At 38.2% G+C, this 24,961-nt stretch overlaps 2 protein-coding genes across 8 annotated transcripts; both read right to left on the bottom strand.

Annotated features, from left to right (window-relative positions):
- Positions 1-1,222: 1,222 nt before the first annotated feature.
- On the bottom strand, positions 1,223-19,528 carry hps3 (HPS3 biogenesis of lysosomal organelles complex 2 subunit 1). 7 transcript variants are annotated; one of them, XM_041791909.1, is made up of 25 exons: positions 19,431-19,528; positions 17,790-17,974; positions 17,606-17,677; positions 16,493-16,586; positions 16,253-16,326; positions 15,772-15,984; positions 15,366-15,435; positions 14,973-15,061; positions 14,486-14,594; positions 14,031-14,184; positions 13,865-13,947; positions 13,241-13,415; positions 13,006-13,087; positions 10,703-10,860; positions 10,439-10,540; positions 8,015-8,123; positions 6,920-7,176; positions 6,655-6,832; positions 6,323-6,556; positions 5,282-5,479; positions 4,991-5,194; positions 4,672-4,776; positions 3,888-4,094; positions 3,707-3,794; positions 1,223-1,651 (listed from the first exon to the last, which is right to left on the bottom strand). In XM_041791909.1, exons 2-25 carry the CDS (start codon positions 17,838-17,840, stop codon positions 1,524-1,526), a joined length of 3,234 nt encoding a protein of 1,077 aa, XP_041647843.1. In that variant the 5' UTR covers positions 17,841-17,974; positions 19,431-19,528; the 3' UTR covers positions 1,223-1,523. The 7 variants fall into 7 exon arrangements, with proteins under 7 accessions (XP_041647843.1, XP_041647847.1, XP_041647846.1 ...); XM_041791913.1 differs by having other exon boundaries at positions 8,015-8,120; XM_041791912.1 differs by having other exon boundaries at positions 15,366-15,432.
- Positions 19,529-20,882: 1,354 nt separating this feature from the next.
- On the bottom strand, positions 20,883-22,872 carry dnajc19 (DnaJ (Hsp40) homolog, subfamily C, member 19). The gene is made up of 6 exons (XM_041791856.1): positions 22,734-22,872; positions 22,411-22,462; positions 21,787-21,860; positions 21,559-21,638; positions 21,398-21,468; positions 20,883-21,104 (listed from the first exon to the last, which is right to left on the bottom strand). The coding sequence occupies exons 1-6, from the start codon at positions 22,734-22,736 to the stop codon at positions 21,034-21,036; spliced, it is 351 nt and encodes a 116-aa protein (XP_041647790.1). The 5' UTR covers positions 22,737-22,872; the 3' UTR covers positions 20,883-21,033.
- Positions 22,873-24,961: the final 2,089 nt, after the last annotated feature.

The following is a 24,961-nucleotide window of genomic DNA, read 5'->3' as shown; positions in this document are numbered from 1 at the left end:
CTGCAGCCAGGTTAAGTTGGCAGCAGATAAGTTGATTTTTTTTGACATTTCAGTTTGTGATTCAAAGTGCTTCAACTTATTGGCTGTTTTATTAATAATAATTAAAAACTTGATTAGACAAGCATACATGCACCATAAATTTGATTTAAATGATGTGACTCAACATGAGATGTAACACGTTACAGGACCCAGAGGGCTGGATAGCAGTATCCATAAACTCAACATTGCTATTTTTCAGGTTTTAAAAATCCAGAACCAGGTCCTTATGGAACTGGGTTACGGCCTCCCTAAGCATCTTACATCCCTAAAACTAATGTGCCTTATCTTTTTGGGTTTCATGCAAAATTTTTTGAAAACGCTAGAGCTATGACTAAAGGGCTACATGTGATAAGTTGGCAAAAATGCTTTCCAATCATATCAAGCTGGTCTTCACACAATCCTCTTAAGTGACACCTGAATGTTTTTGTGTACCTTAACACGACTCTCTCTGCAGCAGCATGGACTCAGGCCTATGGGTTGAGGAGTGAAGAAGCAGAGTACTTCAAAACTCATTCATTTTTTTCTCTCGCCTTCACAGCTGATGGTCTTACCATTATCCCTTCACATGCCTTACAAACAGTCATGCTTTAAACTTTTACTGAACAAGATCACATTACAGCCTCCTTGTTGATAAACACTTTAGTCCTATAGTTAATTTAGTGTCAGTAATTAAGTGTAAAGTCCACCCATTTAAAAGGACAATTTTTACCAGCATTGGATGATATTTTTCAAGTTTTTTTTTTCAGGAGAGTTGATCAGTTTTTGAATTTGGGGGACCTTCAATTTTTTATTCATAGGACTTGTCACCGGGTCATTTTCTCCCTCCATTTTTAAATCCATGTTGTGTGAAGAAAAATTTCAGACATAAAGGAATTAAAGTAAACATTGGCCTTGCTTTGTGCACAACAATGCAGGCATCAGTATCAAGATTGCATCCCCGCAGTCTGTTTTGTACTTTTTTTTAAGATAATATTGTCAGAAGAAGCAGACTGTGAGCAGCAGTTTGAAGGGAGATTGTTGTTCTTCGTTTAAATGATTCGTTTTCATTTTCTTTGCCTTGGTTTTCATCTTTTTGTTCCTACAAGGCAGATCAAGCTACCTTGGCATCACTACTCACCAGCATGTAAAATTATCTGCGTACTAACACAGCAACACAAAAACCACTTCTACAGAAGACTGTGAATCTTTACTGAGTCTGGATATTTTATTAAAAAAAACACTATTGTGCCATTTTTGTTTCCTTAAGATTAATTTTACTAAAACAAAAACACAAATGTATATTTCAGTAACAGTGTAACCATAACAGGAGGTTTACACACCCATCCTTTAGACCAAGAGAGACCTTGTCTTTGTATTTTCTGAACATTTTTGCACAGATGTTTTGTATTGCAAAATCATTTATTAAATGATGTTGTTTGGTTAACCGTGTAGTTAATGTGGTTCATTGATCTGTAGGCTTTAGTGTGTGTGCATGTTTACATTCATCAGGCCAGCAGGTGCCTCTGGCTGCATGTCAACAGGTGAGGCAGGAAGTAGGAGGCGGTACCGTCATCTGGTATCAGCTCCAGAAACTCAGCAGGGCTCGTCTCCATGGCGACCACAACAAGTGTCTCTGTTGGCAGGGAAATCAGTCATAATACATTCACAACTCATCTCACTTTCTGAAAATTTCTCTAAAATTAAAACATATAATTCTTCATAAATAAAAGCAGATATTTTAAAAGAAGCTAAATATATGAATGCTCTTATTTTTAATCAAAGACTTCCACAAATTTCATGCTGTCATAGCAAAGGCATGATCAAATTAAGTTATAAGAATTACACTACAGCAACGAAGCAGAGCTGCTTACACACATCTGGGCATTGGGAATGCCCCCACTTATTTGGGATAAGTAGGACCTAAAAGTTGAAATATCCGCTCTGCCACTGAACAGGAATTTCTGTGAAATTTGTGTTTCCAAAATCCACACAAGTTCTCTAAAATTTTGAAGAAATAATCTGAAATTTCTGGGATTACTCTTATCATAGTTTTAGTATCCCATAACACGTACCCTGAATATTCTTTAGCATAAAGAATTCCAATAAAAATGTCCCCTAAAAAATGCATGTAAATTCCTGAAAATTTTAAAGCAAATTCCCCAAATTTTATCATCCCCCCAAATTTATTCACAAAATCCCCAAAATGTATAAATACATTCCCCAAAAGTTTACAAATACATTTCCAAATTTTTCATAAAAATTCCCCAAAATGTCCAAACTTCCCAAAGTACAATGGAAAAGCCCAAAAAATTCAAACTTCCCCAGACTTCAAATGAAGCTCTCCAAAATACGCAATCATAAACCATTAAATTTCCATGAAAAAAATTAAAATTCCCTATCAAATTCCCCCAAATAATTTCAAAATTATCATGCCAGAAAATTTCCAGACATAGTTCTCCAAACAAATTTCACAAATTCCCATGAAAATGCCAAAATGTAATGTTCTCCTAAATACATGCAGGGTTTTAGGAGGTTAAGCACAGGAGTGGTATGCGGGTATTTCCGTGTGCTTTTTAACAATAGTTATTCATAATTTAGCTTTCTAAACCAGCTGGAGTCAGTGAAGGAGCTCTGACTGTAAATCAGTGGTTAATTTGAGGTTGATTGCACTTAATTCTATATGTAGAAATACAGAAGTTAAAAGTCTGACAAATTTATCTTTCCTTCTGGAAAGACTCTGCCACGACAAGAAAGACTGACTAAAACTAACTGGCACGTGAAAATGTTTGAGATGTTCAAAGGTTACTCTCCTGATTCAATAATAATTTACTCTTTAAATATTGAGCGACTCATGATAATAACAACATTAGAAAAAAATATAAAAGGGACTTTGTAGATGCCTATTTAAGACATTATGAAGGATAGCGGCTTGTTTATCTGTATTTTGTGACTCTGCAAACATATTTAGTGACATTAATGTCTCTGAAATTGAGCATTTCTATTGAAATTCTCTGTTTATAACATAAAAATATGTATTTTAATAGATTGAGTTTAACATTATAGTTATATAACAGATTTTTCCATTCATGCATTAAGCTGGTATTTTTTAATTATTTTCTGTTAAAGGAAAATACTGAAGTATTACATCTGAAATTTCCAAATGGGACCACCATTTCTCTTTCTATTTTTATAGCACCAGGTTTTTGCATCGCATGAAGAGTATGCAGGTGGACAGGAAAGATAGGATTGGAAGATAAATGTTTTTTCCCCTCATAGCCCAGAATCCAGAACAGGGTAAAGCCCAAAGATGCTACTTTTTATAGAAGACCATAGAAACTTCTATTGACTGGACACTGATAATTTGCTTGATTTGCTCCTATTTCTTTTTTTTTATTTTTTGTAAGTTCAGAAGGTCAAATGGCCACTAAAGTCTTATTACCACACACACTGGCCACATCCCTATAAAACAGTATTTTACTCTAAGGTGTCCTCAGTAACTTCCTGCCCTTTAAAGGATGTGCTTATTGTCATCTGGCTCGTTGATATTTTTGCACAGAAGCAGAGATGCTTCACAGTCTCTCCTGAAAATGTCAAGTCAGAAATGCCCCAGGCAACACATGATCCTTGATTGAACTGTTTTTAATGTTTTTCTGCCAATAAAATATTAGTAAAAGCACTTTTTTTTTACCTTTGAGAGCAGCCAGTAAAATGCTGTTGTCTAAAGAAGCTCTTGTTCTGTTACAAAGCTCTGGGAGAAGCTTCTGCCACCACAACGCCTACAAACACCAAACAAATCAGACACAGTGATAAAGATTTTAGGTATTCAACATTAAACTTATTATCAGCTCAGGCTGCTCTTCAGTACATACCATATTCTTGTCTTGTAACTGGTGATTGGCGTACGCTATGATGGCCTGAGGACATCGGTCCAGCAGCTTTTCTATGCTGTTGCCATACTGCCCCCTTCTGGTGGCACAGAGGAGATGCAGGCTAAAGCCCCACAGGGTTTCCTCTGACAGACGCTCCAACAGAGGAACGACGGAGCCGACAGAGAGGGACGGACCACACAGGAGAGACTGCAGATATGACAGAGATACAGGAGGGATTAAAATCCAGGACTAAAAAGTTCCTAAAAGAGAAACAGAAGTATTTGTCACTTTATTTTTTACAGTTTTTTATTCAAATTCAGTCTCAATTCTTAAGTATGGTTTCCTCTGGTTCCAAAACACAAGACTGCAGTAGTCAAGCTCAAGACTTAAAATTGGTAGTGTAAAAAAGTTTGCTGATGACATACATCCACTTTTCTTCACTTCACACTAACATATCTCAAAACTCAATGTGTAACAGTTCATATAAGCTGGAAGACTATTCTGTTCAAGGAATGCAATTTCAAATGTAAGAAAATGGTTTAACTCAATCAAATACAACCAAAAATAAATAAATTAAACGCTAAAAATCTAAAGAGGCCTTGGAAATTAATATTATTTTCTAAATAACTGGTCAATTTAATTGATCTTGGTTATGATAGTTCTGGCACAGTCTTTTTTTGACTAGACCGACTCATTTCAAATCAGCCTGAGCAGTCTCAGTAGGATCCGTCATAGGATGCGACCCTGAATTGGGACACAGCTGCAGTCTGTTATTATAGCTTACCTGTAGTTTATGAAGCGCCTCCTGATGCTGAAAGCTAGTAGTGTGAACAGGATTCAGAATGGTGAGCCATGGATATAGAGCACCGAAATGGGAACATGAATTGATCTGAAAGAAAAAAACATGCTGCTTAGTTGGGAGAGTTATATTAATGGATTTAAACCATTATTTAAAACATAAAAATGTGTGCTTAAAACTACATTTGAACTTAAAAAAAAAAAGGCTGGTATTTTTGGAGTCACAGGGCCATATAAGAAACAAACTTCTGCTGTGGTACTACCAATCCACTGCTAGTGTAATCTGCAGCTGTAATCAACTGTACCAGATCATCAGCACTCTTCAGCGGCTTTCGTCTTGAAAACTTGTGTACATTTTCCTGGTGAGGTTCCAACTGTGCATTTGTGAGTCGGTCGATGTACACAGATGCCAGTCTGAAGAGAAGCTCCTGGATGACAGCTTCCTGTGAAGACGCCATGAGCATCCCCTCCCAGAAATCCACTTGTAAGCAGTTCTCACAGCCCAGCTCCTAAACACACCAAACACATATGCTCTTTTTACAGCTGTTTTAATATTTTTATAAACTGGTAACCAGGTTCCACTGATAAACACCCACCGTAAATATTTGATCCGCCTGTTCCAGCTGAAGTTTGCTGTTTTCATGTAGAGCCACTAAAGCAGCCACCAGCAGCCCTGGATGTGACTTAGCAAGCTGATGAATCAAAGCTGTGGGTCGGATGTGAGTGTTCTGGCCTCCACCGCCACCATGAATCAACATCCTCGGCTCCTCAATGAAACCGTACACCAAAAGCATCTAAACGCATATAGACACACAGGCACACATATTAAATCTCTGTAACCCTGTGAAACGGACTGTTTCATATTTTTATTGTGGGGGCTATAGTTCACATTTATTAGGGAAACCTCCCATAGAAAGCTATTGGAAAAGGCAGGACTCTTCAAACTATTCTCAGAAGGTGATTGGACAATTGCTTATGGGCCAATTAGAGAGACAAGCTTAAATAAGGTAGTAGGGATGCTCAGCTCCAAGTAGAATCCTGAGCTGGACAGGCTACCGCTGCCATAATTTATGAACAGTGGCGTTTGTTTGTGGATATGCCAAAGCCAGCCAGTAGAAGTGGAAAAACATCTTCTCTACCAAGAATAGCTTTTAGTGTGGCTCTTTGCTCTTCATTAATAAAGAAATGTGGCCCAGTTCTAATAAAACTGCTGCTTTACTACAGCTACATCCAAGTTAATCGCTACATAGGTATTAGCCATTGTGTATACCAGTTTACAGTACAAGTCATGCTGAAGCAGGTCTGCAGAAGAGTGAAAACATCTTCATCATCATGGAAAGCTTTAAGTGCTGGTCTTGCTCTTGCTTAAAGAAAGAAAAGTGGTCCAGTTCTGATAAAACTAAGGTTACACCATAGCAACATCTGAGCTAAACACTACACCAGCAGCCATTCCTATTGTCTCCCAGTACAACTAAACCTCGCCTGTTGCTACAGCTTTGTTCTCCTCAAATGACAATGATTGGTCAGATCTGTTCTCAGACCTGGTACAGTTCTTTAGGACTGGGGTTTGCAAGATGGATCTACCTGATGACATGGAATCTGGCTAGTTAAAGTGGCATGCCTCTTCTCCTTCTTACCTCTGCGTGTCTCTCCATCAGCTGTGTGTACTGCGCCAAGTCGTCCATGAGCAGCATCATGGTTGCCATCATGATCGTGAGAGGGACCGACACCCCGGCGGTGTCCTCCAGGTTTTGTAAGATTCGCAGCGTCCGAGCAGGACTGATGTTTATCATGGCCGGGCTAGCACACACACCGACGAGCTGTGAGGGCTCTGACTGGCTGAAAATGTCTATGACCTCATCAGCTGCTTCCTACAGAGAGAGAGAGAGAGTGAGAGAGAGAAGAGTCTTCTTATTTAGCTTTATTTTAAATTCATGCATCCTAATTTGTGAATGCTTCAAATGTGTACCTGACAGAGGCTCTGCTCTGTTTCCTCTAACAGGTAATGTTTCAGGTAAAACAGGAAGCCAGGGCCATACAAGTGAGGGCTACTGGGAAGTGGGCGGTTCCTGGCGATGACCTCTGTGACAGGCAGACCTGACATCCTGTAGTATGGTAAAGCCAGATGACAATCTGTCTGACTGCCCCTTAGAGAGGAAATAAATGTAAATTAAGTATAGAGGAATCTTTTAAATTTTAACATAAAATAAATACCCGATGGTAAAATCTGAAACCTGCTGAAACAATCTCCTAGCTGAGCGCAGTTTTGCCTCAATGCCTCCTCCAGCTCTTGAGTGTCCGCCTGGGAAGTCGTCGGTCTCTCAGCCGGTCCGTCTTTCTGCAGAGACACCACCAGGTAGTCCTCACTGTCCTGGAGCTGCTCTGATGTTTCCAGTAAGGAGGCGCGGAGGAGGAGATGAGCTTCACTGAGAAGGTGTCGAAGGCTCTGGGCCAGTGGGTTTGTCTCTGCATAGCGCTGACTGTATTCAACCTGACACAAAGAGACATACAGACAGTTTAACAGAGGGACTACTTCATTTTAAGAAAGAAAACAATAGTCAAGTCCAGTCTAAATTTCAATAAACATTTTTAATGTTTTAAATCCCTCGTTTCAACAAACCTGACTAAATATACTTAAGCTTTTTTATTGGACTTTGATCCGAGTTTGATCCATATTATTATTATTAATGTTATTCTTTACATTTTTTCATATACATATGCTTATTGTTCAGGTTTTGTTTCTTCAATATAATACGCAAGTGTTGTGTGTTAAATATTGGCTAGAAATAAACATATCCAAAAAGTTGGGACACTGTGGGAAATGTAGTAAAAACAGATGTTATGTTTGTAAAATACTGAAACTTTCTGTCTAATTAAGGATAACATAATGACAACATATCAGATACTGAAATGTATTTGATGCATTACGAAACACAAAATAAAACAAAAGAAATCCTGAACTGCTGAGCTGTTCAAATCCTATATCAAGCAAAAGATGTAGTTTGACTTTTATAATTATAGAAACCTTTCTCCTTAGTTTTTAACACTCATAGAAAATTGTTAAAGAGATGGTGCTAGTACAAAGAGGTGAATATGACCCTGCCCTAACTTATAACAAACATATTGCTGGCATCAAATTTAAAATGGGTGTTTAATTTTTGAAAACAATATAAATGTCTTTATTTTAACATTTTATATGTTGTTGTTCTATTTTCAAAAACATATGAATTTTCAGTGTTTTGTAAATGAGAAAATTCGGTTTTATTTATATTTTACACACTGTCCCAACTTTTTAGAAACAAGGTTGTTACTGAGTGTGTCTCTGTTACCATCTCTTGGTAAAGCGAGAGCGGGGACACGGTGTCGACCACGTAGATGTTCCATCCGTGTCCTGATGTGCTGACTCCTTTAGAAGAAGACAATGCCCACTTCCTGCTGCTGAGGTCAGAGGTCACACAGAGGGATTAAAAAGTAAAACACATGGCAAAATGAGCTTAATCCCATGCCATATCTAATGATTCAGTGATTTTCAGTGGTTCTAACACTACAGTATGAGTCCAGTGTTAGCATGCACTTTAAGATCAAGCCTGGAGTCTTTAAAATCAACTTAGATATCTATGTATAATACTAATATAAAAAAAACAACAATGGCTTTGTTATCAATACATGGAAATGTCTGTAGTAACAATATATCTTTGGTCTGCAATTTTATGATATGTAAAGATTATTACTACTGTGACAATGATTTCTCTATCTGGATCAGCATTATATTTTTATTAAAGAGCAGAAAATAATGAAAAATAACTATCCAGTTGGAGCCTGAGTGTAAACAAAAACAAAGAGTTAGTGATCTGTTAGTGAACAGCTGAAAATGTGATAAAAGTATCCTGGGGCTCCATGTGACTGGTGAGATGAACTTGGATGTTGCATGTACAGAGTTTGGTTCTGCTGCGTGCTGTTTGGGTCGGTAAAGGCTGTGTGGTAGGGTAGGTAAGAAAAGACTGTCTCCATGTTGGTATGGTGAGCAGAGAGAGCTAGCATGAAGAGGGTGGATCTGGGACGCTGGAGATCCCTGTTCAGTCTTCTGGAGGTGTTGTGAGACTAACGAAAAGATAAACAGGTGAAGGGGGTTCACGCTTGACAACCCTGGCGAAGTGCTGCCCTTTTGCTGCTCACTGGTCTACGCTGCTGACTTGTGGGTGCCAATGTTAAGACACCAGGCACTTAGACCTTGTCCACATGGAGACGAAAACGGTATATTTCCATTCTGTTTTGAAAATGTTCCGTAAACACGGGATCGTTTCAGGAAATGTCTGCTTAAGCACAGAACCACTGATAATGATTAAAAATGCTGTAGTATATATGCCAAGCCTGTAAGTGGCACTGTAACGCTGCCAGGGAAATGCACCAAAAAGAGGGAAGAAGATAACGGTGCATGCAGATAAAGCTTTTGCACCGTACACAGGCACAAGAACAAGAAGATGGCATGAACCCTGGTTTTGGCTGGACCCACACATGCAGCTTAAGTGGGCTATGCTATGTATGACATAACCATTTCAATAAAGATGCAGATGGCTGTCCACACGGAGACAAAACAGTAGGATATTCAGATTCGTTCACTCTGGGACCCGGTTTCAAAAAGTAGTGTTCACCGCCTCCTAAAACGCTGTTTCTGTGTGGGTGAAATGCCAATACAACATAAAAACTTTTGAGTATACTCCTGAATTTGTCTCCGTGTGGACGGGGCCTTATCCTTTTACTAGGGCACAAGTATGTTGTCTTTACTTCAAAATGTTTGTGTATGTGTGTTTGTGTCTGTCTATAGCCCTATCCACAGAGCATTTTTGTGGCAGTACCGTACCAAAGATCAGTTGTCATTATGCTTAAGACATTCATAAGGATTTTGAAATGAAGTAAATTTAGTGTCTGTGAATTCACACTTCATCATGGTGTTGCAGAAGTGTCATAGAGCAAAGCTGGAGCCACACATCCATATACAGTCAGATAGTCACACAGACACAGAGCTGCATTCCCCAGCTGGCTTTGAAATGCAATTTTTATCTTTCAGCGCATTCAAACTCTTTATATTATTTTCAACATTTTCTGGTTGCCAAATCCTCAGATAAAACGTTTTTCATTCTTCAACAAGAGGAAAATACTGACAGAAACGTGTGATAAGTTACCAGAACCTGAACGATCAAGTTTGACTACTAAGTTAGTGATTAAAATCAAAAACATGATTAGTTTGTGAGCAGTCAAACACACACTGGGGACAGTTAGGAAGGTTACAGTTAGATCTGTTAGGTGGCTTAAACAGCAAATGTTGTCATTATTTTTACATAACTAAGTAATCAGAAATAAACTATCGTATTTGATTATGATGGGCTGCTCATAGGGCTAGTTTTGGTGCTATGTATTGATGAACCATTGAATAAAATGGTCTGACTACCTCAGTTTTTTGATTATAAAACACATTTACTTCTTATACGACAGCCTTAGTAACACTTAGATTCATGGTAAACTTACATCAAATTTACTTCACAAGGCAGCCATTATAAGGAATTTAAAAACCTCACATGCCAGTTAAATCTTATTAAGCAGTAACTTAAATTAGTGACCCTTCAAATCAAAAGATTTGGTTATAAATCATCCTCTAGACAAGAATTTTGAAGGTTTACTGGTGTTGAAGTTTGGGCAGGAAATGACAACAGACACTTAGAGGGGTGTGGGGGGGTTGGGGGGATTTGTCTTACAGGAAGGGGCGTGATAGAAGGCTCTCCAGTGCTGGCGTGGTTGCGGGATCGATTCCCACCGCCAGGAAAATACCAGTCAGCATGTTGTGCTCTTTCAACTCGCTACAATAACAACACACACACAGTGAGCATGTTTAAATATGCATGTATGCCTGCATACAGACATCACCTGAGAAATCTGTCGCCTGCAGGAAGGTGAAAGAGAAAAGGTGTGTGCTTAACTTTGTATGTGTCATATAGAGTATGTATTCGTGGGAGACTTACAGGCCTCTGCGCTGTGCGTTGCGTTCAGTCTCCTCTGGAGTCTCTGCATCAGCCGTGGAGAGCAGGATAACGTGGCGGCGGTAAACACAAATTGACCGCAAACCGATAAACAGCTGCATCCTGAGAGCACACACCTCTAGGTTGCAGGGTGGGCAGGCCTTTAAACACACACAAGCAATATGTTAATTATGCATCACGAGTATTTAAGGGCATGAGTGCCACAACATTTTAAAGTGAAATCCAAAATTTGTGTCTTGACACTGTAGATATGTTGGAATATGGTTGCTGTAAACATGTAAAAACACTGAGATCTACATGTGACTAAATTTTGGATTTAGACCATTAAAAAGTTTTTTCACCTCTTTACTGGCTGGGTTTAATTTGGGTGGGGTTCATATGTGGGCTGGTGATGTCACCGGCCCACAATGAGGAATGACCACGCCCCCCTAACACTACAATATAAAATCACAGAGCAGTTCATCTCAGTACAGTCTGTTGTTAGCTGATGTCACTGCCTTTATTAAAATTAACAATTAAATGCTGTTCATTGTGAGGTAAATTTGCCAAATCTATCAGCAACAGTGGTCTATGGATCATTTAAAGTTTCATAACAGAGATTTGAACCAGAAAACAGACTTCGTCTCTTCTCTGGCACAGAGCCAGGCAGCTGTGCTCAGATAATAGGGTCAACGTAAGGTTAAGGGGTGGGCTAATGTTGTGAGTGCTTTTCTCCATTTAGATTGTAGCATTTTTCTAAGTTTGAGAGGATATTTTTTCTCCTGAGTAGATGTGGCTTCATCTCATTCAACAGACACGCCTACACTGACAAATCTGACCTAGGAGTTCATAACACGGTGACCTGTCATACAACAAACCTAAATACAGATTTATTTTCACCTTAAAGGGTCTTTAAATTGAGGGAAAACTACAGAAAAAGATAAAGGGATTTTTCCAACCTGACAGGCCAGACAGACTGGTTCATATATCCATTGCATTTCTTCCACTTTTATCTAGGAAACCTCTGATACAAAGAGCTTGGGAAGGGCAGGACTTTTTTCAAAAAAATATCAGATTTGATTGGACGATTGTTCTGTCAGTCAGATTCATTAGAGACTAATGAGAATGAAAAAAAATGAGGAAGTAGGCATGTGCAGTTCTGGTTGTAACCAGAGCTTGACAGGATGGCGCTGTCATAGTTTATAGAGGATGGAGCTTGTTGGTGGATAAAACTCATGCTGAGGCCGGTGCAGAGAAGTGCAAAAACATCTTTTCAGTGTGGCTCTCTGCTTTTTATTTAATAAAGAAAAGTGGTGCAGTTCTGATAAAACTGCCATTATACAATGGCTACACCCAAGCTTAATGCTACACCAGCTGCAGCCATTGTATATACTGATAATAGAAATAATCCCTGACTGTAAGTACCTCCTTACTCTCTTCAAATAACACCATTTAGGCCCATTCTCAGACCTAGTGCAATTCTTTCAGACTGGAGATTTGCAAGATGGATCTACCTAATGACAGGCATGGACTCTGGCCAGTCCATCTGCTTTGCAAGGTTGGGATGTCTGAGCCCCTTTGATACACATTACCTTTAGTATATTAAAGTTAGTCATATCACCCCAGTATAGGTTAAAATATGCTGATTAATTATATATGCTTATAGGAAAAAAACAGCCTACGTCACAGCTTTCCATGGATGACAAGAAAAATGGCCAATTGTTATGGATTTAGATATTGCTGATTAGCTTTCAGGGTGGCACTGGCTGGCCCCAGCTACCACTGAATCTGCTCTTTATCAAGATGAGAATGATGCTCTGTGCAGCAGAGAGGAGCTCAATTACATGTTCAGACACAAAACAAACTGCTTGAAGCTGCCAAACTTTACAGGAGTCTTAGTCTAGTCTCTTTGCAATTGGAGCCCTTTTGTCTTGATTAATCATGCTGTTATGAATCTAGGAATGTGATTGATTTAGTTGCAAGTAAGTTGACCATCTATTTTGTTGTCTCACTTTAGAAAAAGTGCACATGATTAATTCTTCTTCAGATGTTTGTTAACAGAATTAAAACAACAGCACTGCCTGGTATCAAAAGTACAAGCTACATGTTCTACTGCAAGCTGTATTTCTTTGTTTTTATAATTTGCTGTAGGACACTTCAAAATGGACCAAGGGCCACATTTAGCTCATGAATCAAGTCAGTAATTTCCATATGAATGTGGATGAGTATGTGTTTAAATACACTATGCCTTTACTTGGGGGCAGCCACAATCTGCAAAAGGTAAAACACAAATTTATTACTCATACCTTCATAGTGGTATCGATGTAAGGGTCATCAATCCTGGCCGCCACTGCAGCCAAGCGCACTGTGAAACACTGCAATGCATTTCTAGCAAAGAAATACAGAAACAGAGTTAAAAACTCACTGGTTACATTGAATACAGCAGAACACACTTTCAAAATTTCCACTTACAAGCTGTTTAACACTAAGATTCACTGAAAATTAATTTAATTCAATCTCAAAGCAGACAGCAAAACATACTTTGTGATAACATGCAACAGGTGGTCTGTAAGCACCGCCTCCAGGACCTTTTCTGGATACTGATAGGCCGAGAGAAGCTCAACACCACCCTTTAGAGTGTACAGGTAGCCGGCAGATGGGAGAGAAAAGAAGCAGAACACACAGGCTGGTTCCTCCAGAGACGCAGTCTGGTTACCTTGAAAGAAAAAAGAAATAGAAATGACATTTTTTATAAATCCAGACCTCTGATGTGGTTAAGTGAACGAAAGCAATAAAAAAAGCCCAGACAATAACTAAATTAGTCCGTTTTCACTAAAATTTAAGTCTTTAATATATAAATATTAGTTTTTGGAGTCGTACAAACACAGCTAATCTACCCAAGTCAAATAAGAAAAAGGTTTAATTTTTTAAGGTTTCAGTTCTGCATAGAGAGAATTTCACAGATAACATATGAGGATCATGTCTGTAACTTGTAAAGAAGGCAAATGATTTAAATGAAAGTCTCTTTTTTTCTATTTCAACAACAGCTCTGGCATACAAACTGAGTTATAATCCTAACAACTCATGCTGCTTTTATGCAGCCACCCTTTGTCTCTGTGTCAGTCTATAATAATCCCTTTATCTTACATAATTTAAAGGACTAACTTGTAAAGAGTGGGTAGAGCTGTAAGGAGTGGAGGTGAGTCTCATCCTCACTGCAGCCCTGGAAGTAGTCTGGACTAAAACGCCTGCAAATGAGACATGACATGGGTTAAGATAACGGAGAATAATCCCTGTAAAGAGCTCAGGGGTTAAAGAAAAAGACACTCACCTGAAGAGAACATATGTTAGTGTATACTGTCCTCTGTCCTCCAGCCCGGTCTTCTCAATGCTGACAGGAATGTCGCAGTCTTTAGCTCGATCACCGAGCAGCTCCTGATGTATCGACAAGACCAGAAAGTCAGCCTGGTCTTCTGGAGGTTCAGCTGCACATGAACAAAAATAATGATGCACAAACACATCACTCACTTGGTTTAGAACATCAAAACATGATAAGTAACGTAGGAAAGTAGGAAATGATGCACATAGGAAAATATATCAAACTATTTTTCTTTCTGAGAATTTTTGATAGAGAGTAAAACCCCCCAAACTCATTTGAAGTCATTAAAAAAAAAAAAAATCAAGGCTCAAAACTTCCTAAGCATCCAAGTCATTTCACCGATTTCACAACTTCATTGATTCATGATTTTTCTATGCTATGCAGATGACAAACACTGATAACGTTACCCGTTTCTGCAGATTCTTCCAGTGTTTGAGTTTCTGAGGATGCATCCAGTTTCAGGACCAGAACCTCCAGCTCCGTCCTCACTGCCACATATCCAGCACACAGTGACACCTGGAGGGTAAAAGGGGTTACAGACTAACTAAAGCTGTTGCATATCAATTTCAATTGCTTGAACTTAACTGCCAATTTTTCTGATGGATTGTTCTTATTAATAGGTGGTATAAATTATGGTATTTATGTTTTATGGTGGTATGTATCAGTGTGAATAGTTACTGAAGCACATATCACAGTAAAAAAGCAATATTTGTTAATATAATATTGCAAAAAAGAGGTTTAATTTGGTGGAAAAAAAACACCTTAATACCTTAAAATGGTTCTAAAGTGTACAAGTGCTATTGTTGAGCGGTCATATGAGATATATATTTGCTGGTGGAAAAGTACCATAGTAGTTAGAAAAGTAAGGAAAAGTGAACAAGTGTTTAAAAGTACCTGTTTAGGCTTGATTATTGGAAGATGCAGGATAACTGAGCGCTCAAAATCCAGGATGGAAATCGTCTGGTTTGAAGTTGAGGTCTGACCTAAAGGAGACAACAAATCAATAAAAGCTGAAAAATGTGAAAGACACAAAATAGAGGGTCTAGTTTATATATTACAGCCTCTTGTCCCTTAACTACAAGTTGAACTATAAATATTCTGAGGGATATTTTAAGGTTATAACAAACAGATGATCACTAACAATATGTGTGAAGCTTTTAATGTACCTCTTATGGATTCAGCGTTCTGTACTTGGACTCCTCCATAAAAAAAAATCCATACAGACACAGTAATCGACTTAAAAAGGATCTATTTCCTTCAGTTTCTTAGGTCAAGTATTATCATTACCTTGATTCTGACTGGAGCTCTGCTGGGCGTTTGGCCAGGTGCTCTGAACAATCTGCTGACTCTGATTCTGCTGGTTTATTTTCCAGAGAAAGGAAAACATGTCATTGCAACTTCACTCATGTCATTTTGATATAAAAACTGACAAACATTCTATTAAAGACATAATTAAAGTCTTGAACAGTGATTTATAAGACAATCTGAGGATGCAAAGACTTTCCTTTATTACACTGAAATAAATTTGTAATGTCCCACTTCTTCAGCTTGTTTAAGATATAAAGAATCTAAAGAAACTCCTATTAAAGCATGAATTCTATCATTATATTCCATATAAAGAGAGAAAAAAGATGATTTGTACAAAAAGGTCCATAGAGAATAGTAACTCCCAGACCAAGAGTTCGACTCTCACCAGGCTCTGCTGGTTCTGCCTCCTCAAAGTGAACAGAACCAGAGTGTTCTCACAGCCAACCAGCAGGTCTCCAGTTACCGAGCAGCACGCCACAGCAACAGGACGCTCTGACAGAGGGATCTCAATGATCTCCATCTGCAGGCCACCTCGTACTGATGCCCCACGCAGCAGGTGTCCCAGCAAACGCACCCCAACACGGGCCTTCTCCTCTGCCTAAAAAAAGAGCAAAGAAATTTCAGTTATTACATAAAATTACAGATATTAAAAGGGGCCAAAGGGTAGAAAATTTTGATTCAGACAAAGCCTCATAAAGATACATTTAAAAAGTCCTAATGGAAAAAATATTTTCTTTCAGGGATTTTTTTTCTCCTGAAAAAAAGCTTTCTTAATTCATGGTTAAATTTTTTTTTCTACATTGTGTCACTTCAACAAGGGACATGGTCTAAAAAAAGATCCTTCTCTCTAGCTTGTCAATGTGTACCTGGTAGCGCCAGTTGGTGTAGGCTCTCAGGTAGGTGGCGTTGTTCTTTTCTTCGATGGTCACCAGGTAATCTCCTGAAGGTGATTGGAGAAACAAAAAAGGTTAGGCTGTTTCATTCTTTCTGTGATCTCTTAAGTTTCACTCTGTAAATTTCACAATGATAAATATATTGCATTGTGGACACTTGTGTAGTTGTTAGATTTTGAACTGCCTAAGAAGGAACAAAAGTGAAGTTTGTACCTATCTTGCTGTGCTGGATGCTCCTCACGGTGCCCATGGTGGCAAAGCGGCAGATAAGAGGGCAGCCCTCCTGCACAACGCTGTATGCCTCCACCTGTGTTCAGTTTAAATATCATGTTACTGTCTTGTCGGTATTCTGGAGAAATCAGTAAACCAGAATAAAACCAATATACCCATCTGAAAGAAATCAGATAGGACTAACCCTAGTTCCAAAAAAGTAGGGACAGAATCAAGCGATTTGCAAAACCTATTTCAATTGAATAGAGCACAAAGACAAGACACTCAACAGTCAAACTGATGGAACTTGTCAGCTCACATGGTAAGTTGCTCAATCTGAAGTGGGTACTCTAATATGCAATGCAAAATCCAAATATCAACAACATCTGTAGGTACTGCTGATTTCTATGGATCAGAGCTCATCTGAAATGGCCCGACCCAAAGTGCTGGGGGGGTGGGGATGTATTAGTGCCAGCGACATGGGTAACCTGCACATCTGTGGCCCCATAACCAATTACTACTGGGGGGCACAGGTTTTGTAGCAACTGATGCTTACATCCAGATGTCTTTTTCAGGGGCATCCCTGCTTATTTCAGTGAGACAATGCAAAGCCACATTCTGCAGGAGTTACAAGAGAATGACTTCACAGTAAGTGTGCATGTACTACATTGGCCTGCATGCAGTCCGGACCTATTCCCCACTAAATATGTTTGGTGTATTATGAAGTGCAAATATGACAATGAACACCCTGCACTGTTGAGCAACTTCAGATGTAAATGTGAAAGATCAATTAGTGTCCTCAGTCCCCAGATGCTTACAGAAGCAAAGGTCATGCAAGCGTTGGGAAACATGTTCCTGTTCCTTTTTTGCAACATACAGCAGGCATTCAAATCCGAATGTGTGAAATAAAAAATAAATAAAATAAGTTGAAAGGGTTTGCAAATCAATGCATTCTTTTTTTTAGTTACCTAATACAAAATATCTCATCTTTTTTGGATCCACTATCTCAGGGTAGAGTCTCTGGGGGAAGTTACAGTGGCTATATCAGCTTATTTTATCTAGTCCACTATTATATTATATCATGCAACTAAATCAAATAGGGCAGTTAAAAGTAACCTTGCATCCTCCAGTAGCCACCACAAACAAAGCTCCACCTCCACAACAGACCAGTCCAGGCTCCTGCTCCACCTGAGACACAGAGGGGGGAGAAGGATTAGTTCAGATCTGATACAGATCAATAATAACAGAGTGTGGATCATCGCTGGGTCAGCATAATTAAAAAGCAAATCCATCCACTTACCTGGACTATCTGTTGTGAGGAGAATGGATGGCAGTTGTAGACGTGCACCATGTTTGCTCCTCCTCTTGTCAGTCCAGGAAGCAAATTTAATTGATAATTAACTGCCTGCTTTCTCTTCTGTTTGAATAGTTGTGGAAAATGTCAACTCCAACATTTGGTTGTCTGGGATTCATCCAGCAGGACATCTAGCATCCATGGAAACAAAAGTTAAGAGAAATTTGAATTCAGTTCAACACAACCTCCCAACAGATTCTAAGACCCTGAGCAGTCTCTAGATGTCTGGTAAATGACACAAAGCTTTAGAGTAATTGTAAATGTTAACTTACACTACAGACATTTTCATCTACAAGATCATCAAAAGGATAGATACCACATGGCAGTTTTCTGATAATTCCACACGTGAACAAGCATTAAGTGTAGGGAGTCACATTAGTAAAGTGTAAAATCACTCTTCACAAGTTCATTTATAGGCGCATGTGCTTTACAGACATTTATCTTAATTTCATAGACAATTTCAAAAGGCAATATTCATAGAAGTTTGAAGTGCAGATGGAATAGTGCTTAGATCGTGCCCTGTGTCAGCTCTCAGAATAAAGTCCAAAAATATATAACATAAAGAAATAGAAGTTAAGAAATGTTATTTCTGGTGATTAAAATTAAAAAAAGAATATATAGCTCCTATGAGGATGTTTTGGATGTTTTTAAAGTAAATTTAAATGATGAAAAACTAATTATTACTGATAAATCTATGTGGACAACAAAACAAATCAAGACTATCAGTAAGATATTTGGATGTTTCTACACAGCCTATTTAATAGGGAAGCACAACATTGAATCTTTGCTGATATCCAATATGCCAATATTTCCAAACTCATTTTAGCTGCATATATAAGCTATATGAGGCTGGTAGGCTGTAAGTAGGTGCAGGTGGAAATTCTTTGGCAGGTATACAACTCAGTAAAGAGCACGCTGCAAAAATAGTTTGCATTTTCTTAAGCAAAGATTTGCATTATTTTTTTCTGTAGTTAAAAAAAGCAGGGTGAGATTTTTTGCTACTCTAGCACTGGACAAGATCACAAACAGATAAATCCTTCCGCTTTGTCCACAAGGGACGCCAAAATCGACACAAGTATTGAGCCACTCAGAGCAGCTTTAAAAACATGAGCAGACAGCCTTTTCAAATTGCCTATTCTTTGGCAGAATAAAGTCAAAGAATGTGAAAGGTTACTAGGTCGAGTGAACAAGAAATATCAGTGTTTTACTTGGCTGGCGCAAATTTTCATTCGTGAACTGACTCGTGAATGCCTCTGTTTCGTCTTGGTACCAACCTTAAAGCATCCCTCAAAACTTTGGTTAGAGAGCAAAATCTCACCTCGAGTTATTCATCCATATACAGTTCACTTTAAAGGCTTTATCCAGCCTTCTTTGCATCTTCTATAGTCCAGACAGAGCTAAAATAGGGCAGTGGTGTACGGTAATCCCGTGTGTTTCTCTAATCGATATCACATGCCGCAGTCTTGTGAGCAGCAGAGGGTGTAACAGTCCCATTCAGATTCACATACTTTCACTTAAGTTGATTTTAACTAAAGTATCAGATCAGTTAAAGTTAACTACGTCTTGGCAGGAAAAAATAATACCAACCTACTTAGCTGTCAGGTCCTCAGTTTCATGTCCCTTCCTCTTTGAGTATAAACTGCTGCAGGTTATTGATTTCACGCCGTCCAGCAGGAAGTGGACCGTCAAGCACAACAACAAAGCGCCCGCCCACTCTCGATGTTAATTGGCTCATATTCCTGCTTGTATCGCTTTCAATGTTCTCATTGGCTATTGAGCTGACACTAACCAGAGGGTGGAGTTCTTTCTTTTTTTAATCGAAAATTTTTAAATGTAATTTCTTTTTATTTTAATGATCATGTGAACACTTAGACGTACTTTAATTTTCATTTGTGAAAAGTGAAAAAACATCTAAAAAGGATTATGCAAAACTTAAAAGCGCCATTAAATTCATTGGTCGCAGGTCGAAGCCAAAGTTAATGTGTCCGTTTGGCTCCAACAGAAAGTGAAATCATTGAAACATAAAGCACAGCGATTATTTTCTGGCGTCATTTTGACAACGTATGAGTTGGTTTGATGATTCAAAAGTTTCGTACATTTGCTGTTCACCCATGAATTAATTTCATTTACATTAAATAAATGTTTGTATTTGTGATAATGATTAATAATTTCCGAGGTGAAACCATCAGTAAGATAACCTTCACTGCAACTTATACGTATAACAGGTGCGTTTACTTGTATAATTTGACTGTTTTTCTTTCATGATTTGTATTGTCTGAAGTCCAAAAGTGCTATTTTCCCATTAAATCATTTTAATAAATTAAGTTCCTCCAAAAGGCTTACTTTCTTTTGCATCACTGCTTTATATGTAGTGTTTTGAGTGACCTTGTCTTATTCTAAGCCCTTACCAACCTAATGCAGAGCAAGCATTTATACCAAAAAGCCATTATCTATGTGAAACATTCAAAGTTTTAATGAGTTTTAAACTTTGTTTTAACATTTCCACCTGTCTTTAGTTGCTTTCATACACATTTTGAAGTGCAAAGTTCACCAAAAGCTAGTGTGAGGCTTTGGCAAGCAAAATTTATATAGTAGTCCTTTGGTTCCCAACCTGAGGTCCGGGACCCCCTTGGGGGTGCACCAGAGATCTTAGGGGGGGCTGCAAAGCTCTGTTTGCCCTGAGGTTGTTAAAACTAGATTTGCCCATATTAGCAGAAATCATAGTATAAAACGTACGCAAAGCTCATACAATGGTTTTTTGGGTGAAAGAATTCGTGTTTTGGGCTACTTTGGATTTACACAACAAAATAGTTAAAAATTATGTTAATTTTAGCCACAAAGGGGGAGCTCAGAGGAAAAAAAGGTTGGGAACCACTGTAGTAGTCCATATGACGCTACTGTTTTCTTCCAAAATTAAAGTTAAAATGCTCATTTAGCCCACATAAAGGAATACAAAACAATAACTCTTAAACCTAGATTTATGAGAGATCACCTCAGAGTGCATTTTTAGTGACAATTTAATAATAAGGAGATATTCCATTTACAATTTTTACATTGTGATTTTATTTGAGAAGAATCAGTTACAAAATAAACTCAAGTCAGTGCAACAACATGGAGGAGACTGGTGTGAAAAATTATTTTTATATCATCATCATAATCATCATCGTATGCATCATAGTCATCGTCATTTTCACTTCTTTGTCTGGCCATCCATCAGATCCTTTGCTTCATTTATCTTTGCTGCTAGGTAGGGAGATCCACCTGTGGAAAAGACACACATAAATACTGAATGTTGCTCTGCTTCCAAAGTATTTGCTTAATAGGGAGAAATCTTAATGATGTGCTTTCATTTTTAAGTATCAGTCCTTGCTTTTAAGTAAAAAGAAAAATACTTCTTTCAAAAGTGTGACTGTTATATTTATTGACAGATACTATTTAAACAATGCAAACAAAGCGGCTGTACTGAGGATAAAACATGTTTTTATTTGATCATTAATTAGAGCATGTTGTTGCTACCTTTATGAAATCTTCATACATTTTCAAGGCCTACTTACCTCTGTCTGGATGGTTCAGGATCATCAGTTTTCTATGAGCTTCTCTGATTTTATTCTTGTTAGCTGTGGGGCTGAATGACATACCAATTCAACAATGTGGCTTTAAATACAGAAACATGTCAGTTGTTAATTAATCAGGGCTGGAAAAAGTGTCAACACACCTGACACCTAAAACTAAGGCAGCTTCTCTCTTGGTCATCTTTGGTTCAAATCCACCTCTATAGTATCCTCCTCCAAAAGCCTGCAACATAACAGTTTTAACAGCTCGTTTCTAAGTGTTCTCCTTAGTGAAAAAAAAAAATCTGACATATAGTGACATATCAAGAGTGCAACATATTCTTCCATTCGGGGATATGCTTTTAAAATTGTGAGCATAGTGTCTTTCTTACCGTCTTGGGGAAGCTCTGAAGGGCCTGTTTTACTTGAGGCTCCATCTGCCTCATTGCTTGCATGGCATAGCGACCTAGGAGACAGAGAATAGGGAAAGTGTTTATATATATTTACTACTGTGTGTAACAAAGAAAAAATATTTTTCTAGTATTTTGACAGACATTAACATAGTGATGACTTACACATTAAGCCAGAACGATCATCTCTGCATTATAAGTCAATTTTTTCTAACACAATGATCACAACACGTGATCTGACAAAGCATTATTATTATTTCTTACACTGAACATTCTTTTTTACTGAGCATTAAGCCTGGTAACCTTTTCCAGTGTTATAACATTACTTTAATGCAACATTAACTTTGTTATAAATTATATCGTACTCAAATTCTGCCCCCGCCAGAGTAATGTTGTGTAGGATTCTGCACAGTGTGTTTCAAATGAAATCCCTCAAGGCAGTTCCTGTAAACAAGATTCTCAACCCTGAGCTCTCAAATATGCCAAGGCTGAGTCTTCTGTTTTCAAAAATTGTCTTACGATTTGTCTCACCACTAAAGTTTTCTTTCCACACTCTTTATCAAGGTTAGTGTGTGGTTTGTGTTCACCTTGGCAGTAGTCACTCACCTGCGAACCCAGCTGCTGCCAGAGCCAGTCCCACTGCCACCATGGAACTGGCCTGAAAAACAGAGAAAGAGCACCTACTGAAAAGCTTTGCTAAACTACAATATAAACAAACGATACATGAAAGGTAGCATTAATTACATAGATAATTTTTAAATGGTCAAATCAAGACGCTGAGCGCCCTTCATCACGTAGTGTATGGTTGAGAAGCTAACATTAGCTTTGCTATATCAAAACAGCACTGTCTACATTTTCAGCAAACCGCTGACCATGCAAACGTTTATTAAGATTACTGTCAGCAACAACACATACACGACCCGACTTACCATGGTTATGTGTTAAGTTCCGTATTTGAAAAATACTAGGACCATAACTTTTGACCTCTCATGTTTGCGTCGCACAAGCCTTCGTGTGTTTGTGACGGAAACTGGTGGAGACTGTCGTAAAACCTCCACATGCACTAGCCCTTCCTCCTCAAACTGTCAAACTGACGACTGACTCTTAATTCATTCAATATAAATACTGCAGTTCATAAATTTATACAATGTTAAATAATGAACCTTGAATACTACACTGACTATAATACATGTACATTTGATTTGGGGAATACATATCTACTTTAAATTTACGTTACATGGACAGTTTTGCCCACAGCGAATGCATCCCACGTTGCTTTGGTAAACAAAAACAAAACAACAACAAAAAAAACATATACATATTCAAAACACACTTATTATTTCACTAGTGGATGGTTAAATGTGTTGAATTCACCAGTGGAAAGCTGCCCGAAATAAAATCCATTCAAGCTGATTTAATAATTGCACTTTCTGCTGCCGTGCAGTAGATGGTGCTATTTGACTTTTTATTTAACCTCTTATTTTTATGAAGCAGACTGCTGTTGGCCAATATGCTCAAAATTACCTGCTTGTATTGGAAAGAGGTTGTGTCTTATGGCTTTCACAGATTCATCTTATTTTTTCTTTTGATGTATTAATCTAATGTATATAAATCATATTATTTCTTAAATACTATAATGATATCTGTAGTTTTATTTTTAAGTGGAGGAGCTTTTAAATCAACCTTTTTGCCTTAATAGATTGTGTATGAATCACTTTATTCCTGAACTGCTGTGTTAATTTCATGAAGAAAAAGAAATACCAAGGAGGCGGTATGCATTTCATAGACCATGCATGATTTGGTCCTTTATTGATGAAGGTCATTTCATCAGAAACTATTAAATAATGGAGTAATAAGAAAGCAGTCAGTTTTCCCTGTTCTGAGAAGCTATCTTATAAGCATAAGAAAGAAGGTAAGAGAATTTTTTTTTTTTTAATATATTATGGACTCATGGGGGAAAATAGCGGGACAATAGGAGCAGACCAAGTATAAAAAAGTCTTCCAGGTATACCTGCTTCCCATTTGAAATGGGATGAAAAAGAAACTGTTAAATGTAACAAAACAGCTCTTAAATGTATGCAGTTTAATTACAACGGAATTCCATTAACCAAATTACTTACTTTTGCAAACATGAAGCTCCTTTCGGGCTCTGGACTATGATTCAAACATTTCTCCAGCATAAAAATGACCACAGACTTCTGAAAACTTTCAAACCAAGCTGTGGATATTGTTGTAATAGAACAGTAGAAACTTCAAAGATTAGATTCTGGTCTTCCTCTTGTGTGGATGACGAAGTCTGGAGGCTTTGTGGTGCTAGATTGGGTCATCTCAGTCCTCTCAGGTTGTCTCTCTCCCACACCCACAGACACACAGAGGACTGTAATCTTTCCCCAAGCTGATCAATAAACCTGATAAGGGCTCCATCCGGTCTGCTGGCAGTGACTAATGCTTGGGCTGACTCGTGAAGGTCCACAGTGCTGCTGTGTATGGGAAACAAAGAGGGAGGGATGAGAAACAAAGGAAAGGTAGCCTACGTGTCATACTGTGGGTTGATGTGGATTGTGAAGGGGGTGCAAATCAAGACAACTAAACCTGGCCCACCATTTCTGATGCTTTCCTGATAAGGGGCATTGATTTTGTATCCTGCTAATGTTGCAGTTAATGGCTTTTTAGCCTAAAACCTCCAGAACTGAAATCCATGCCCAACAAAAGTGGTTACTAGAAACTGATGCATGCACGATGACATGCAAGTGTCACTTTAGAGCCCCAACAGCTGGATCTATACCCATAATTCACCAAAATGGAACTTAAATTTGGGCAAAACAGGCTAAACAGGTTTCTCTGATGTGATTCTAATTATGGCCTCCTTAACTGGTGAATTAGTGTTTTGTTAAACCAAGCTAACAGGCTGCAATGTGAAACCAGATGAAGATTGCATCCACACTAAAAGAAGAACACAGGAAGTTTTTTATCTGAGGTTTTTTCTTTCAACTTTTATCTGCTTTTTAACTCCACAGCATCATCTAAATGTATTCATGCAGGTGCAAGCAGCTCATTTGTCATGTTTATAGATAATAAGATGCTGAAAAATGGAAACCAGAGGCTTTTAAGCTTCAAAGATCGAGCCCTACAAGATGAGCAAATTTAGGTTTCTAGG

This window comes from Cheilinus undulatus, linkage group 7 (genome assembly GCF_018320785.1).
Source record: "Cheilinus undulatus linkage group 7, ASM1832078v1, whole genome shotgun sequence".
NCBI classification, from domain to species: domain Eukaryota; kingdom Metazoa; phylum Chordata; class Actinopteri; order Labriformes; family Labridae; genus Cheilinus; species Cheilinus undulatus.
The sequence above is the reverse complement of the archived record's forward strand: the minus strand, read 5'-3'. Positions and strand labels throughout refer to the sequence as shown.